The sequence below is a fragment of the Emydura macquarii genome, unplaced genomic scaffold (genome assembly GCF_026122565.2).
Source record: "Emydura macquarii macquarii isolate MOO-44397 ecotype Brisbane River unplaced genomic scaffold, CSIRO-AGI_Emac_v2 contig_295, whole genome shotgun sequence".
Classification (NCBI taxonomy): Eukaryota; Metazoa; Chordata; order Testudines; family Chelidae; genus Emydura; species Emydura macquarii.
The window spans coordinates 2012427-2029817 of record NW_027130432.1 but is presented as its reverse complement, the minus strand read 5'-3'; the positions used below and the strand labels follow the sequence as shown (position 1 = coordinate 2029817).

The 17391-nt window shown below is 41.0% G+C and overlaps 1 protein-coding gene across 3 annotated transcripts in view; it reads left to right on the top strand.

Annotated features, from left to right (window-relative positions):
- The first annotated feature begins 512 nt into the window (after positions 1-512).
- SIAH1 (siah E3 ubiquitin protein ligase 1) overlaps positions 513-17391 on the top strand; it is a 36874-nt gene continuing 19995 nt past the window's right edge. The window contains exon 1 of one of the 3 annotated variants that reach the window (XM_067550573.1): positions 513-1339. Coding sequence is in view for 1 of the 3 variants with exons in the window: in XM_067550579.1 (XP_067406680.1) it covers positions 12999-13053 (55 nt within the window). In the remaining 2 variants the exon portion in view is untranslated. Of the gene's footprint in view, positions 1340-12993; positions 13054-17391 lie in introns of those variants that run through there. The other 2 variants (XM_067550587.1, XM_067550579.1) reach the window with 2 other exon arrangements.

Here is a 17391-nt window from a genome sequence, read left to right as displayed (position 1 = left end):
CTCTCTCCTTCCCCATTTAGTCTGAAGGAAACAAAAATGCTGGGAAGACAAAGACTGAATTGAGGAGATTGGTCCCATGTGGAGAAGAAAATTCAGCTTGTGTATTAAGAACAGTAACCTGCCTGAAACATCCAGTGGGGTGAGAAAAGTTGTTTGATTCAAATTTTGCTTAGGCTGAAAGTTTAGGATTTAGAACATGTGTTAACTTTTTATTTTCTTAGGTCTGACACGGTCTCTGACATTTATGCCTGCCACTTATAATCAATTAAAATCTATCTTTCTGTAGTTAATAAACTTATTTTAATGTTTTATTCTTCTCAGTGAATTTGTCTAAAGTGCTTGGGGAATCAGTTCAAATTACAAAGGCTGGTGGATGTTCACTATCTTTTGACAAAGTGGAGAACTAATTAATGAGCTTTCATTGTTCAAGATAGGGTCTTGTGCAGGGTACATTTCTGAGGTGCAAGGCTTGGGGGGATTTGCTGGTGATTCCTTGCATGTGGTTGGTTCCTGAGTGGTTTAGAAAGCATTCATGTAATTGAGCTGGGTGTATCCCTGCCTGCTGTTGAGTGAGTGACCACAGCACCTGAAGGTTTGCTGCTTGTCACTAGCAAACCCTCCTGAGAGATAGCCCAGGCTGGAGCGTTAAGGGGCCACAGCCGGCTCACCATTCCAGGTTGTACCCCACGGATCCCGTCACAGGGGACCTGGGTTTGTGCTTTGCAGACCACTGTGACCGGTGTTTGGGGGGCGTGGGCTGTTGGGGACACAAGGTCCTATTTGGGGAACTACTGGGGCCCCACGTTCATGCTCTACATAGCCCCGTGACCCCTGGTTTGGGAGAACGGGGCTGGTCAGTTCTCGGGGACCCGAGCATGGGGGTGCCGCTGGAGCCACAAGGTGCCCGTGCAGGTCGCGCTCGCTCGGACCAACGGGCCGCGACGAGTCTGGCGGCGGCCGGCGGCCCCGGGCCTATGAGAAGCCGGCGGGCTGGGGGCGCGTGCGCGCAGGCCGCTACCGGGGGCGCGCCTCAGTGTCTGCCCTGCCGCGCCGCCTGCCCGCCCGCGTCGGGATTGGGAGGGGGAGCGCGCGTGGCTGGCGGAGTCAGTCTCTGTGCACCGCGGCCGGCGCGCTCCCGTGGCACTGGCGGTGTCTCTTCTCCTCGGCCGGCGGCGGCGGCGGCGGGTGGACGGACGGACACGAAGGAGCCAGCGGTTGGTTTGTTGGTCGGGCCGGGTCCCCACCGTGTCGGCGAGAGCCTTGTAGAAAGTCGCCCCGCAGCCGGGACGAGAAGGGGGAGCCAGGCCGCCTGCAGCGTGGTCCCGCCCAGCGCCCACAGGTGAGCGGGGACTCGGGAAAGAGACCGGCCGGGCGGCCGCGGAGGGGCAGGGATATCGCGCGGCGGCCCCCGCGGAGGCCTGGCGGGCGCCGCGCCCTAGAGAGGCCCTGCCCGAGCCTCGGCAGCGGGAGAGGTGCTGCGGCTGCAGAGGAGACTCGGGACAAGGCCTCGCCGCGGCCTAGGCGCAGCCTCGGCTCCCGGCTTCCTCTTCCCGGGAGCAGCCAGCCCGGCGGGCCCCAGGCGCCGACGGCGAGGTGGCCGAGCGAGCTTGGGACGCGGCGCTGAAGGACGGCGGTGGGCCCAAGTCTCCCTGGCTGGGAGAAGTGAGCTTGTCAGGCCAGCTTGAGCGTGTGCCGAGTTCGGGTCCGGGCGGCTACCTGTGCGCCGGGGGGAGGCGAGCTCGCCTGTCTTATCGGTCCGAGGAGCCTGGAGCTCGCCTGCTGGCTGCAGACGAAGGGGCTCGTCTCGAGGCCATGTGTGGGCCTAGGGCACGGTGGAGGCTCCGCTCCGCCTCCGGGGCTGCCCCGTGCCCCTTTGTGAGGACGCGGCCTCGCTGACTCGTGCGCTTTGTGTCCCTGTTGTGGGCGGGGAGCCGAGTCCCGAGCTCGCTGCCAGCATGGCGAAGGTCAGCCAGCAGGGCCGCAGCGTCTCCGGGAGTCACAGGACTTGAGTGTGGAGAGCTGCTAACCCCCGTCTCAGGGGGTCTCAATGAAACCAAAGGCTGGGGAGCCTCCGCCGCATCCCATCACCCGCTCCCCCAGGGATCCCTATCAGATGGGCTACTGTAGGAGACAGGATACTGGACTAGCTGGGCCAATGATCTGATCCCGTATGGCAATTCCTATGAGACCTTTTCTCCATTCTCTTATTCCCTGCCCCCCTCCCATTCCCCTGAGACTTCCTCCCTCCCTCCCTCTGGTCCCAGTGAACCCAAAGGCTGGAGTGCCTCTGCTCTCTTCCGTTTTTCCCCACTTCTCAGCAGTCTAAATTAGCACTGTGTAGTTTGCAGTGATATATTATTACTGTTTGTAGAAATGGACACAATGTATTAAGCAGTGGTCAAACAGAGAAAGAGAGTCGAGTCTCCTCTTAGAGCAGTGTATAGTGCAAAAATACAAAGACAAAGGGTGGGAGAAAGAGTGCCTTTCGGTAATCAGCAAACATCTTATGAATTACTTTGTCATTTATTTAAAGATAAATATGCTGGATTTCTCTTCCCACATCCTCCTTCACAATCCAGTCCTTTCTATCATATTCCCAGTTGGAGTGTATTTATATCTCCTTCCTCCCATGAGAGGGGTCACTCATAAGCTAAACAATGAAGTAGATAAGTAGGTGACTTAGCTAGTTTCTTCTCTGTGTCTTAGAAGAAGTGGGTGCTCAGGAAGGATTTAAAAGAGAGGGTCATGGCTTTGTGAACTGATACCTCATGAAGGACATTCTGTGCATTGGGTGCAGCACGGAAGAGAGTATGGGAAGGGTCATGGGATAAGCAGACAAATAGAGCAATGAAGCTGTGTTGGTGGAGACCAGAGGCTTCGTGGAATGTCTTCTCACCCCTAAATCTTTTAAACTCTGTCTAATGAACCTGAAGGTTTGAGGAATTGACTTACAACCCTCTTAATGAAGCACTTGTAGTAAGAAATAGTGAAGGACTGTCTTCTAAGCTCTATAAATTACAATACAGTCTTTTGGAGGTAATATGGGTCTTTACAAGAAAATGGTTTAGTTAATTATAAAACAAATTCAGAGAATACAGCAAATAAGTAAATCAAAGTAATTCTAGTTTTGTGATCTATTTATGCTGATCTGTTGTGGAAATTGAACTAATGATATAAATAAGATAATTGAATTAACCTGGATGTAAACTAATATTCTTACTCACCACTAAAAGGTGACTACAACAGTTTTCTTTAACCTGGCCAGTAGCAATCAACCGTAACATTTTAAAGCAACACTATCATGTAGTTCAGGCCCAAAATTTAGGGATTTATTGTCAACACTTGGTATTATAATGGTTTTCTTTTTTGAATTTGCTAAGAAATGAGGACCAGAAAGAGAAATTCTGATGAGAAGGTGGCTACAAACAAAAGTGAAAATGGCAGTCAGGTTACGTTTTCATTTAGATTTGACAATCAGAACTATGTTAAACTTCTGTGTCTTTTAGTTCTAATAAGTTAAGGTTTCTTAGTAACAAGGGTAAAGACATGTCAATGTCTTAAACAGTGGCCCTTTAAAACTATTTTCTGTGATTGCCAGGTTGTGATCTTTTGAGATATACGTACAAGTTTATCTTTAAAGAAATATTGTTCACCTGTATATTTTTGTGAGGGTCCTAACAAGGGAGAGCCAAATAGTCTTTCCAGCATGTGCTACATTACAACACAATCAGTAGAATATAGCATATCCCACACAGAACACTGGGTAGTCACATTTTCAGGTAATAGCACAGGCTTATCTGAACTGTCAGTCAATTAGCACACACTTCTCAGTGGCAAAGGATCTTTAAAGTCAGTGGTTTGTGTGTTTCACATGTTATTGAAATTTACCTAGGAATATACTGTCAACATTTTTGCAATGTTAGTCATGTAAAACAAACTGCTTCAGTGCCAAAATAGCACTGATATACAATTAGCTCTTTTACAGCACTTTATGTGTAGTAACTCCTGAATTCTAATTCAGACTGTGCATTGATTTTCTGTATGGCCTTGGGCAAGTCATTTCAACTCTGTGTGCCTCATTACCATTATCTGTAAAATGGGGATTCTTAACCACCTCACTATGATGTTGTGAGGACAGCTTAATACTTCTAAAATGCTTTCGTCGTATAAAGAGCTAGTTAAGTACAACTAACACTGGATGCATGTACCTTGTTTTCTTGCGGGCGGGAGAGGGTGTATGTGTTTGTGTGTCTATAAAAAAAATAAAATAAAATCCGTTGGTATCTCAGCATTTATCCTGAGAATTGAATATTGAATTTCAAATGATCTTTTCCCCAGTGAAAATTCGTTGAGTGTCAAAACTGAAGAATTTAGCTCATTTTGTCTTTCTATATCTGGAATAATTTATAATACTACATATTTCCATTAAGTAAAACTGGTGCAAAATATATGTAGGCAAGTACATCTTAAAACAATAGGAGGAAATGCTGTCTTTTTCTGTAATAGTTGATGATCATGCGAACACACACAGCTAAGCAAGCAGAGTGCAGCAACTTGCATTACTTAAGCTATTGGTGATGTCATCTGCTTTTGAAGGACAGCAGAACTTTGAACTTCAGTCTTTGGCGTTGGCAAGTATAAAGCCTTTCAGTTCATCTTTAAAGGTCTGCCCTGGCATTTTTTATGCATTATACTCAATGAATTTTACCATTATATCAGGGATCTTAGTACAGCAGTATGTGACTGCGACAGATTTTCAAATTAGTCAGTTTAAGTGTTCGGTTTTGAATACTGTGTACTCTAAATTGTGGCTGTACTGAAAGGGAAGAATATTTGAGTGGCATTTACATGCAGTTTATGATGTATTTTCAGACAGCTGCATTCAGAAGAAGGGCTTAAGATTTATGAAGGAAATGTCCATGTTAAGTGTGATTAATGTACAGACTGTCTAGAGAGTTAAATTATTTTGATTTACAAAGATGATTTTTAAAATTTGGTATTAAAGAGCAGAAAAAAATTCAGCGTAAATTACATTAATATAATTAACTATGGATGGTGCCTAGCTTGGTAATGTAGGTATGTTTAAATGCTTATCTTTATTTCCATTTACTATAAATCAGAATCTTTGCCTCTGTATTTAGAGGAAGGTCTCTGTTAGTTTTACTGTGTAAGCTCCTTTTTTTATAAATCTCATTAACATTTGCTGTAGGGTGAAACTTGATATAAGCTTTTGGTTTGAAAGGGAAGTTTATTTTAAAATAATCAGCATTTGGATGCTTTGTCTGTTTTTATAGTTCAAACAAGCATAACTTTTAAAATGCAATGCTTAATCTTTATTCTCTATTAATCGATTAATGTTTTGAAGTCTTTTTTACAAGTCTGTAGTCTTTTACAAGTTATTGCCCACTGAGACACTGTGGGTACAACATCCTGCAAAGGGTCATTAAGTCAGTGCAATGATTCTCAAATTTTTGTTTAGGCCTTGGTATGGTAGATTGTCATGACTTTACTGTGACTACCCTATTTTGCAAAACATCCTGATTTATACTTTTCCCAAGTGTTTGGAATTCTGAAATCTTTCAAGAAATGTGTAATTAGGAGAGTTTACAAAAATTAAGATTTTTTTCTTAAAAAGTGTTATTAAGAATGATCACAAGCAAACTAACACACACACATGTATTGTGGTGATATTTTTCCATAGGTACATTTAAAATCTGATGTATAATTTGTTACTAAGTCCTTGATCTTGCCATGAGTTCTGTGTGAGTGGTGCCCCATTGACTTCAGTGGAGCTCTGCACAGTCACTGGGGTACACCTGCACAGAATTCAGTTCAGAATCTGGGGCAGATTCCTTGTCTAAACACAAATTGCACTAGTTTAACTAAACCAATTTAAAAGCCAATTGTAGTTAAGCAAGTGCAACTTTTGTCTTTAGACAGGCCCTAATCTTTTCTTTCTCCCCTCATCACTAAAGTACGGTTCTGTTCTGATAAGTAGTTGTAAAAATGGCATCTTCCTCAACCGATCTGCTTTTGTATGTATTCAGAGTTGTAGCTGCTTATTTTTACTTAATAAAATAAGATTTTAAACTTTGTATTCCTGTTAGTGCTGTAGAATCAACATATATGAGAGCTAGATTCTATTGTTTCTTGTGTATCAACAGAATTGTTTATAGCAGTGGTTTTCAATCTCTTTTCATTTGTGGACCCCTAAAAATTTTGAATGGAGGTGTGGACCTTTTTGGAAATCTTAGACATCATCTGTGGACCTGAACCACAGATTGAAAATCACTGATTTATAGCATTCTAATCACTTATATCTGTGCCACATTGATGGCAATGGATTACACAAAATGAAGATGGGTTACACAGATGTGACTGAGGGGATAGTTTGGCTGGCAGTACAGGTTTTGCTGGGGATGGTGCACTGTAAGAACCCACCTTGACTTTCAGATTGAGTTTGTAGGGCTGACAGTTAGAAGAAACATGATTTTACTTGTAAAATGAGCATATTTGATACTGAAATTGAGGCAGACATAGTACATTGAGGATGGCATTTTCAGTCACTTGAGTGCAAAACTTTCATGTCAGTTGTAATGTCCTTATCATTATCTCTCCCCCCCCCCCCCCAAAAAAAAAAAAAAAAAAAAGTTAAAACAGCTTTCTAGATTGCAAAGTCAAGGACTCAGAAGTTAGAAAATGCAGAATTTATAGTATCTATACAGCCTTAATTCTGTCCCCTTGTGCATTGAACCTGTGCACTTAATGAGGCAGGTGTCCTGTGGAAAAAATAGTATGTGATCATGTAATTAAAGATTGTATCATAATGCATATTCTCAATGAAGTAGAATTTGGGTTGCACAGGCAACTGTAAATCTGGTGTTTTCTTAACTTTTGAGTGCTTAATTTTGCAGTCTTAATCAGCTTTCTTTTGAGGTAGTTTTGTGTTATTTCCTAGGGTTTTTTAAAGGAAAAAAATTTTAAAAAATAAATTTGTGTACAACTATAACAAACCCTCCATCATGCATCATCACCAGGGTTTGAATGCTGTAGTTCAGTACTGCAACACAGAACTCTACCATTTGACTTACAGGACTAAGTACGTTAGATAGCAAGAGGAGAAAGCTGTTATCTCAGAGGGAAAGGGATTATTAGAGCTGTGTGCTGGGTTCAGGAAGTGGTCAGGGAGATCCTAGCCTGACTCTGCTCTCTCTCTATTACAGCTGATTTGGCAGCTCTCAGTGATAATGTGTCCACTGCAGCTCTGGTGGTGGTATGGGCCTGACTCTTTAGGGTGTTCATGTTCAGTTTTTACTCAGGCATGCTGTCAAAGTTTTCCTGGGCAATGCAAGAGAAGTGAAATGATGATTTGTAACCATTTATAATTTGGTTACATCTGAATAAAAGGTCGTGGGACAAAGAAAAGACACTTCTGTAACCCAAGGGCCTTCTTGCTGAATTTGAAAGGCCAGCTTCAAACAATGGAAGTGTTAGAACTTCACAAAAAAGGTCATAAGAACCTTTGAAAAGTGTTAGCCTAAATTAGAGGTTGCTACCAGCACTCCCTAAAATAAAGATGGCGAGTTGACAGATTTGGAGTCTGAAGTTTTATATCTTTAGGGCTTGTACGATACAGTTGATGAGGGAGGGTGTTGTAAACGTCTTCCACCTTACTAAATTTTCCTCATCCATGACCTGTTAGGCCTGAGTATAGTTCAGTGTTAATGCATTTGCTTGTAGCTTCTCTTCTGGCAAGTGGAATGTCCGTCAACAACAAATATTATGTGGAAACTGTTTATTTTAATGATAGGACTGAGACTGCCAACCAACTTTGTATAGGCCATCAGACAGCAGTGACTTTTGGTTCCATCAAACGGCTAGATTTGAATACATGATCTAAAATGGTTAGTGTTTCAGTGTTCTCATTACCAATATCCTGAGCCTTCGGTCCCCCATAACTCTATTTCTATCTTATGTACTTATTATAGTACTGAGCATTCCCTATCACTAATATATTTGAACATTCATGTGAGGCAGGCAGTACTATTATCCCCATTTTGCAGATGGAGGACAGAGGCATAGTAACTTGCCCAAGGTCACAAAGAAAATTTGTGGGCGAGTAAAAACCTGAACCCAGGTTTCCCAAGCCCCAGGCTGGCACCCTAAAAACAGGACCATCCTTTTAAGGCCACTAATCCTACTATTTTTTTAGGTTTCAAAGAATCCTGAAACTTTGTGTAACATGATTTTCTGGGGAGCCAGCAGTCCAGTTTGTTTTTGTTTGCTGTACCTCAGGATGATATTCACTAAAGAGTGCTAAAGCAGTCTGTCTTATTTGTGAGGTAAAGCCACATTTATTTTCATGAATATAGTTCATGAAAGCATGCTCTGCAGGCCAGTAGGCACTAGAAGCACTGCAAAAATAGCACATTTAGCACTGGTGATCAGGAAATCAGGGAGAGTTATTTGTGAGTAACCTCTTCTGTGCTAAAGAGTAGCGCTGATGTTTATGTAGAAAATGTTAAGAAATGAAATACTTAGGAATTTAAGATTATCAGAGATGTGGGAATACCAGTAAACTCTCAAACCTTTATGGCAAGAGCATATATTAATTAATTGAGACCACATCCATGCTCTTCATGTTTTACCTGCAGCATATCAGCAAGATAAAAATAGTCTACTATTTCCTTTAATGGAGATTAAACAAACATTCCACTGCAAATTCCAAAACTTCTCTCATCTATTTAAAATAATATATATTAAAAATGTTCCAGCAACTTCGAAGTGGCCATTTTAAATATGGGCTTACATCTTGTTCTTAAATCACGCTGTGATTTAACCATTTGGCCTTCAGGGACATGTGACAGTTAAAATAAGGAACACACAGGTTTTGCATAGGAACTACTTATACACACATGCTCGCTTTGTAACTCTTCTGCTTTCAAAAAGATCTATAGAAAAAACAACAAACACCTGTCTCCCTCAGTTTCCTCACCAGTCCTGAGAGTCTTTTGGTCAGAGGTTTGTCTTTAGTTCAGGCTAGGTAGAGAATTCCTGGAGCCATGTTGGGCTTTGCCATTAAGGTCTTCCAGGTTTTAGCAGTGGGCCACCGTAGTCCTAAATTGATATTTGTAGCCATCTGGTAGCAATACTTGCGTGTTTGGACTGCTACTTTTCTATTATGAAGCACTCCCATATAAAGAGGGACTAAAAAGGTGAAATCTCTGTCACAACCTGGCCTAGTTCCATTCCCTCTAAATGAATACCAATCTGTTGTGAGGAATCCAACTGCTGAGTCCCATGTGCAGCTAATCTCCCTGGGTCTGGGTAGTGACTGATCACTATTCTTAGCTTTGGGATACTCAGGCGCATGTTGCAGGTCTAATATCCTGTGTTGGCAGTGGTGACTGCAGTCTCGCTGCCAGTGCCTAGATCCTGAAACCAGCCCTCCTTAGCCTCTCATTTGCTTATGCATACTCTCATCAGAGCTCCACCCTTGTGGCCACTCCAGTTTCTAGTTTAACTCTTTGGAGACATCTGACAGATAAAATAAGGAAACACAGGCTTTGTTCCAGAACTTTTTAAATACACACACCCTCACTTTTTGGCTATGTCTACACTACACTCCTGTGGCAGTAGCATGGAGTATACCTGTAGCTACACATCACAGCGTAAAAAAAATACTATGCCCACACGGCAGTGTGTACATGTGTCAGTGAAAAGCTCTGGCAGAAGAGTCAGTGAGGAAGGGCTTCAGCAGCTCCTCACTACTAAAATGTTTCATTGTGGTGAGGAAAAGCTCTGCTGGTGATGGGAGACTTTTCCCAACTGCCTCCTTATTCCCAGAGTCTTTCCATGTGGTGGCGAAGGGCTCCAGCAGTGGGGAGGCAATGTAGCTGGGAAAGCATGGCTTAGACAAGTAGAGAACCATGTCACTCTTTGGATGGGACTTTACTTATCTAAGCCTTGCGTCATGGTCTGCACTGTTATTTTTAACCATGTTAGGAGGGCCACATGGGTATACGCTACATACCCCTGAAAAAAGTGTGCAGTGTAGATGAATCATTTGACAGCACACGAGATATGTAGATCAGTGCATATATGAGGAGTTGGGTGGTATATTACCTTTGTATTTGGAACTGGGTTGATCACTGCTAGAACACTGTGTCCGATTCTGCAATATTCAAGAAGAATATAGGTAAATTGGAGAGGGTTTAGAGAAGAGTTACGTGGATGATTGATGTATTGGAAAACATGTCTTACAGTGATAGACACAAGGAGCTCAATCTATTTTGCTTAACAAAGAGAAGGTTAAGGGGTGATCTTGATTTAATCTACAAGTACCTACATGGAGATCAAATATTTGATAATGGGCTTTTCAGTCTAGCAGATAAATGTATAAAAAATTCCAATGGAGGGATGTTGAATCCAGACAAATTCCAATTGAAAATGAGGTGTACATTTTAAACAGTGAGGATAATTAATCATTGGAACAGATTATCAAGGGTTGTGCTAAATTCTCCATTACTGGCAATGTTTAAATCAAGATTGGATGTCTTTCTTAAAGATGTACTCTAGTTCAAATAGAAATTCATTCAGGAAACTTCTATGGCCTTTATTATGCAGGAGGTAAGACTATACTTTCACATCTGGCCTTAGACTCTACAAATATCTATATGCAGTTACCTCCCTCAGAGTCCTCCTCACTCCATAGAGCCTTTGGGGGTTTGGTCAGTCCAGGTGCCTCCAGCACCTTCACTCCTGCCTAGTCCTCTAGTTCTGGCAATGGCCCCTCCTCCCTTTCCTCCCCCACTTGAGCTTGGCTACATATTAAAGTTATTCCAAAATAAAGTAGGGTTACTCTGGAATAACTCCACACATGGACGCTCTTATTCTGGACTAAGGGTGTGTTCTTCTAATCTAGCTAATATAAACCAGAAAAAAATTCTCTGAGGACTTGCCTACATGGCGTTGCTGAGTGGGGCTGCCATAACAATAGATGGAAAACCTTCAGCCACATTGCCACTGCTATGATGATTTGTACCCCCCACAACACATCTTTCAAGATCCATGGGTCCTGCACATGCCTATAACAACACATGGTGTACATCATTCAATGAATTAAATGCCCTGGCATCAGCTGTGCGGGTGAAGCTAAACAATCACTATGCTGTTCAATGAATTATTACAGAAAAATTGTAAGAAGCCAAAAACACCCTATTACCAGTGGGTGAACACTTTTCACAAAATGATCACTCCATATCTGACCTCTCAGTCCTTATCCTCAAAGGAAACCTGCACACCACCTTCAAAAGACAAGTGTGGTAATTTAAATTCATAACTCTACTAGACACCAAAAATCCATGGATTCAATAGAGACACTGGATTTATGTCTCATTAAAACAATCTGTAACCTACTAACTCTCATTTGTCCTATGTCTGTAGAGGGGTTAATTGCCTACCTCATTACCTCTGATTACCTTTTCCAAACCTGAAGAATAGTTCTTTGGAGCTGGAACACTTGTCTTTCCCCAATTGAAATTAGTCCAATAAAAGATATTTACCACACCCACCTTGTCTCTCATATCTTGGGACCAGAATAACTACAACACTGCTAACAACATTGGCCATGTTTTTGGTTATGTTTTATCAATGGGTTATAAGTTAAGTATATTATTAACATGCTCCCATTCAGAGTGAGTTTTAGAAAGCATGAAAGAAAACATTCATATTTCTGTTTGTACTGATATTTTGGCCTGTTTCATAATATTGCAAAATTTTCCTTTACATAAGCTTACATACACTCTTTAAAAAGATATTTAGTTGACGTTTGGATGGAATTACAGCTCATGAATTGATATCTTAAGTTTTCTCTTGGGAATCCTTATGTTTTGCAGTTGTTGCTTCCGTATGTCATCACTGTATAGTGATACTTTGCATTGCAACCAATGTTATGCCTGGCTTTGTACATGGTAACTGTCTGCTTTTGTTTACAGGTATTATTGAGCTAAGTTTGCCATTGGAAGGTCATCCTGATTTAATATCCTATATAGCTCTACTGAGTATGTTCAGTGCATAGAAAAGGGAACTGAACTGTTGTGGAGAGGAATGAACTGTCCATTGTTTGTTTAAAACAAACAAACCAGGCACTTACATTTTTCCCTTATCAAATTTGTCTCAATTTAATTGTCAATTTAATATTTTTTCTAGTGTCTCCTTTAACATAGTTGGATCTAATGCCTTAATAAGCACATACACATTTGTATGTATAGTGGTCTGCCAATATTTACACTGAAGGCTAACCAAAGAGTGTTTTGACTGGTTTTTTGGTAATAAATTGAGGATTGAAAATGAAATAAGCACATTTTTAGCTGGATTATCATAACAGTTTTAAGGTTGCTAACATTTTGGATCAGAATAACTTGAACAATTTCAAAGCCTTTAGATTTAAATGTTTACCTTCCTTGATTACCCATTATTGCTATTAGTTTCCAAGTTGCAGAGAATGTGTTTCTTAGCAGAGCAGACTTAGATAGGATGTAATTAAAAAAACAAATAGATGTAATATATATTATGACAGACTTATTTGCTTATAAGTAAATCTCAACATGAATTGTGTTTTTGTTTTAAAAAAATGCTAGAATTTGGAAGCCAAGACATACAGGGACCTTTTTCTAGATATCTCTTGGTAATGTCTGTACTCAGAAATTCCTCAAATGAAACAATAAATCACATCACTGTTCTTCCCAGAATAGAATGGGTAACCTAGATAAACATATATTGCATACATAACTGCTCGTATAATAAGATTACTACTATGCCTTAGGCATGCTCACATGCTCTCTGAATTTTTCCAGGAGATATTGAATAATAGGGCAACAACTAGATATTGATGTATTAGCTATCAAACTACGTGGTTGAGATTTTCTTAAAACATTCTAACCATAGGGAGGAATGAACAGTGTTTTAAGAAGAGTATGCACCAGGGCACAATCGAGATGTCAAATAATGGCAGTGTCCTGACTGAGGTAGTGGGAGAAATACAAGGTGAAGGTAGGTCAATTTTTTTAAACATTAGTAGTGTGCTTGAAGTGTTTCAGAGCAGTGGTTCTCAACCAGGGGTACATGTACCCTTGGGGGTACTCAGAGGTCTTTCAGAGGGTACATCAACTCAATGAGATCAGTGTTTTTCAGCCTGGGGGTTGCAGCCCCCAGTGGGGTCACAGGACGGATTTAGGGAGGTCGCAAGTGCAGAGCCAGCATTAGGGGATGACAAGCAGGGCAACTGCCCAGGGCCCCATACCACAAGGGGCCCCATGAAGCTAAATTATGTGCTTCAGCCCCATTGCCGGGGGCTCAAGCTTCAGACACAGCTCGCAAATAAAAAACAGGCTCAAGTATCACACTGAAATGTAAGTACAATATTTATATTCCAATCAATTTATTTTATAATTATATGGTAAAAATGAGAAAGTAAGCAATTTCTCAATACTAGTGTGCTGTGACACTTTTGTATTTTTATGTCTGATTTTGTAAGCAAGTAGTTTTAAAGTGAGGTGAAACTTGGGGTACACAAGACAAATCAGACTCCTGACAGGGGTACAGTAGTCTGGGAAGGTTGAGAACCACTGTTTCAGAGGAAGTCTCTAATACTTCCATTGAATTTCAGTTTCTGTAAAGACTATAACTGATGCTTTTCAGACATGGTAAATTATAAGGAACACAAACTGAAAACCATTTGTTTTCCCCTTATTCTCAACCCTTCCCCCATTGTGTGTTTGTAGGGATGGGGAAGTAAACTGAGTAAGAACTTTGGCATATAGCAGAATCTCTAAAAGTGGTATTATATTTAAAGAAACCTTCAGTTTTCATGCTGACTCTCTTGGGAAGCCAAAGTATATAGTCGTGCTTGAGTTTTGAAGATTTAAAGGTGACCTGTAAAAAGGCACCAGGGGTATTGGGCTTGGGCCCTCCTTTTGCTTCTTTGCAATAAAGGTCTTTTGTATAAGAAGTTACTCTTTCTGATTGTAAGTTCAGGCAGGGTGGTTTGATTTAAGTCCGCAAACGAAACATTGATTTTTAAATCGTATATCTTAATCTTGTTTTGCATTTGCAGCTATTAAGTTATTTTCCTAAAGGTTCATTCTCAGTGGTTGGAATAATCATTAAAATATGTTGATTAACAAATAAATATAGCCCTTACACTAAATTTGGTACTTATTTTTATAGCTAGGAGCCTATATATCTTTTAAGCAGTTATATAGCTTAACATGCACTTATTTAACATTTTTATTGTACTAGAAAATGGCAAATGACACGCTTGCTTGCTTATTTGATAACTTTTTACTTGAGATTTGTGTCAAAAGCTGCATTTGGATGGAAATTGGAATTCAACTAAAAATATACAAAACCAGCATTTTAAAATTGTTTTTATTAGTTAAATAAAACTCCCTTAAATGTGCTGGGTACATCATGAAAAAAGTAAGCATAAATATGTTTTGCATTTAAAACTGATTTATTAAACAAAGGAAGTATTAACTTTAGTTAATAAACTGACATGACTTCTGATCAATGTGGGCCAGATTTTTTTTCAAGGTATTTAGATGCCTAGAAATCTAGATGGGTGTTTTTGAAAATCCTAGTAGGTATCTATGCAGGTTAGGTGCCTGTCTCCCATTAAAATCAATGGAAGTTAAGCACACAACCTGCATAAGTGCCTAATGGGACTTTCAGAAGCACGTATCTTCCTCTTCAGGTGCCAAAGTACTGTTGCATGTTTTTTACCTGAATGGCTAGTCAATGTTTGGGGCTCTGGAGTAATGTCCAGTTGGGTGGAGAAATGGTGATAGGCAGTTCTTTGCAGTCTTGTTTTATTTACAAAGAATGTACATAATCCCATGCTTTTGAATATAAAAGGATTCAAATAGTAGGAAACAGCTATTTTTTTGCTCATGGCACCAAGAACATTCTTTTTGACCAGCACCTTGACCCCAAAACCTTTCCTCCAGTTTCTTCCAGGGTCAGACCTGTGCTTTTACCTTTCCTTCAGACAGTCTGTTTCTCTGTGTGTGTTACTTGCACATGAGCAAAAACTCCTGGGTGGGTTCATATACTTCTTTTGTCCTAAGTGGGGCTTTATCATTACAGTTATGTTAATTGAAGGGTGCATTCACACTTGTCACTCTCAATGAGATTTTAACTCAGACTATAACAAGTTTTACTCCCTTTTAACACTCCCCATCTCTGATTTGGCTCATCATCCTGATGAAGCCTAAAATGCTGACATCCTATAACCCATCTCAAATGGAAAGAAATGGAATAATTTAACAAAATAATACAGGATTAACTGTGTACATATGTATGGTGTCTTTCTTCAAGATGTTTCACACCACGAATCCAAATTATTTTTATTCACAACCAAACTCCTGTGGGAATTTCTGTTCCCTGATGGACTTTATTTCAGCCATCAAAGAGGGACTCCTTTGCAATCAGCCCCTGAAAAATGCCTGTTGTTTCTGTAGAGTTTGCTGGGTAAAACTGATTCTGCCCATTCTGTTTGAATAGGGAAGTCACAGTTGTAACAACTTTTCCGGCCTGTTTCCACAGCCACATTCTCAGATTTGGGGTTGAGCCATTGAGCTGAAATTTTGTCCCCCAAATTGTAGGCACTACCAACTGTGTCCAATATGAAGAGAGATTTGAAACATGGGCTAGTCAAGACAGGAGAAGTCCAAGGAGCCATTTCCAACTCTGAAAAATACTAAATCACACCCTGTTGACTACTAAAAATGGTATCCCTTTTTTACTATTTGCTGCTTGTCAGAAACATTCAACAAATGAACAGGAATCAGTTCTTGTTTCAGATCCATAACAACTGTAGCAGTTAAGATTCTTCCAAGATTCTGCATCTCAAAGCAGATTCTGCCCTAGGGGAAGGGTAATTCATTCACTGCATACTAATTGCCTACAAACCACTTGTCTCACATGAGCCATATCTTTAAAGGGAATTTCCACAGACTGAATTTGACAAACACCTTTCCTGGCATTGATTACACAGTTATTAGCCATAATGAAATCCAAGCCAATTGTTAGCTTATGTACGGTTTCAGCCATGCAGACTTCTTGCTTGAATTCCAGAGGTTCAATCTTCAAATGCAATTTTCCCAGTTTTTTGATAGGTGCCCTTTGTCACGGTCACTGTCTCCGTTTGAGACCAATTAGGTGGTTCAGTTATGGATCCCTGATTCCCTAGCCTTTTAAGCATGTGTCATTTAATAATTGTTATGCTTAAGCCAGTGTCAATCACCTCAGTGCATTTTACAGATCCTATTACGCAGTCAATTGCCAAACTTCCATTATTGTTGCTCAGTTGCCCAGATTTACAGTAAAACTATGGGTCTGATCATTGTACCTTCAAGCTTTGCCCCTTGAACTTGGTGTTTCCCCAGTTTCCTGAACTGCAAAAGAGGCTTCCACTAGATATTTGTGACACTGTCTTGGCTTGCCTAAAATTTATAACAGTAGTTCTTTTTATGACCAGTTTTGTCTCAGTATCAGCATTTAACTGAACCATTTTCTCTAATCTTTGCATTATTGCCAATTTCCCATGTTTTACAAACAAAATTTTTCAGTTTTTTCTAATTGTTCAATAAAGTCATGAACCAGATTAAAATCCCCTCTTTCATCATATGTAGTAAGCACAGAGCTTTACTCACAGAGCTCATGGTGATCAGCTTACATTTTCCTCACTATTAGTTGCTTCCTCTTCTGGTGTGTTGCTGCAAGGAAAAAATCAAGTTCTGTGGCAAATTCCACAGCCTCTTTGGAGTGTTTTTGGCTTCCTTTCTCTGACATTAATCTGCAAGTCCAAGTCCATCTGAATGTCTATATAGTGATCTATCACCAATTTATCCTGAAGGCCTTGCTGGTATTGGGGTATGCCAAGGACACAAGGTTCTGCAGGTCCTGTGCCACTTCAGGCGGGGTTGTTCCTTTCCCTCCCCTAGCTCTCCTGTGTGCTGTGGCCAGCTCAGATAGATGGCTAGTTCCAACCCACATATCAAGGGCTTGTACCAGGTCTGGATAATTCAGCCCTGGTCTACTCTTAAAATTTAGGTCCACAGCTATGGTGCTTAGTGGTCTGAAAAATCTACACCCCTGAGTGCTGTACCTATGTCATCCTATCCCCCTGTGTAGACACAGTGAAGTTGACGGACATATACTTCAGTGACCCTAGCTACTGTCACTCAGGCAGGTGGTGTTCCTACAGTGACAGAAAAACTCCCTCCATTGTAGTAAATTGCATTTACACTATGGGGTCTTGCCAGTATAGCTTTGGCACCATAGTTACGCTTCTGTAGAAATGGCCTTAGTCTCTCTTCTGCAGGTAAG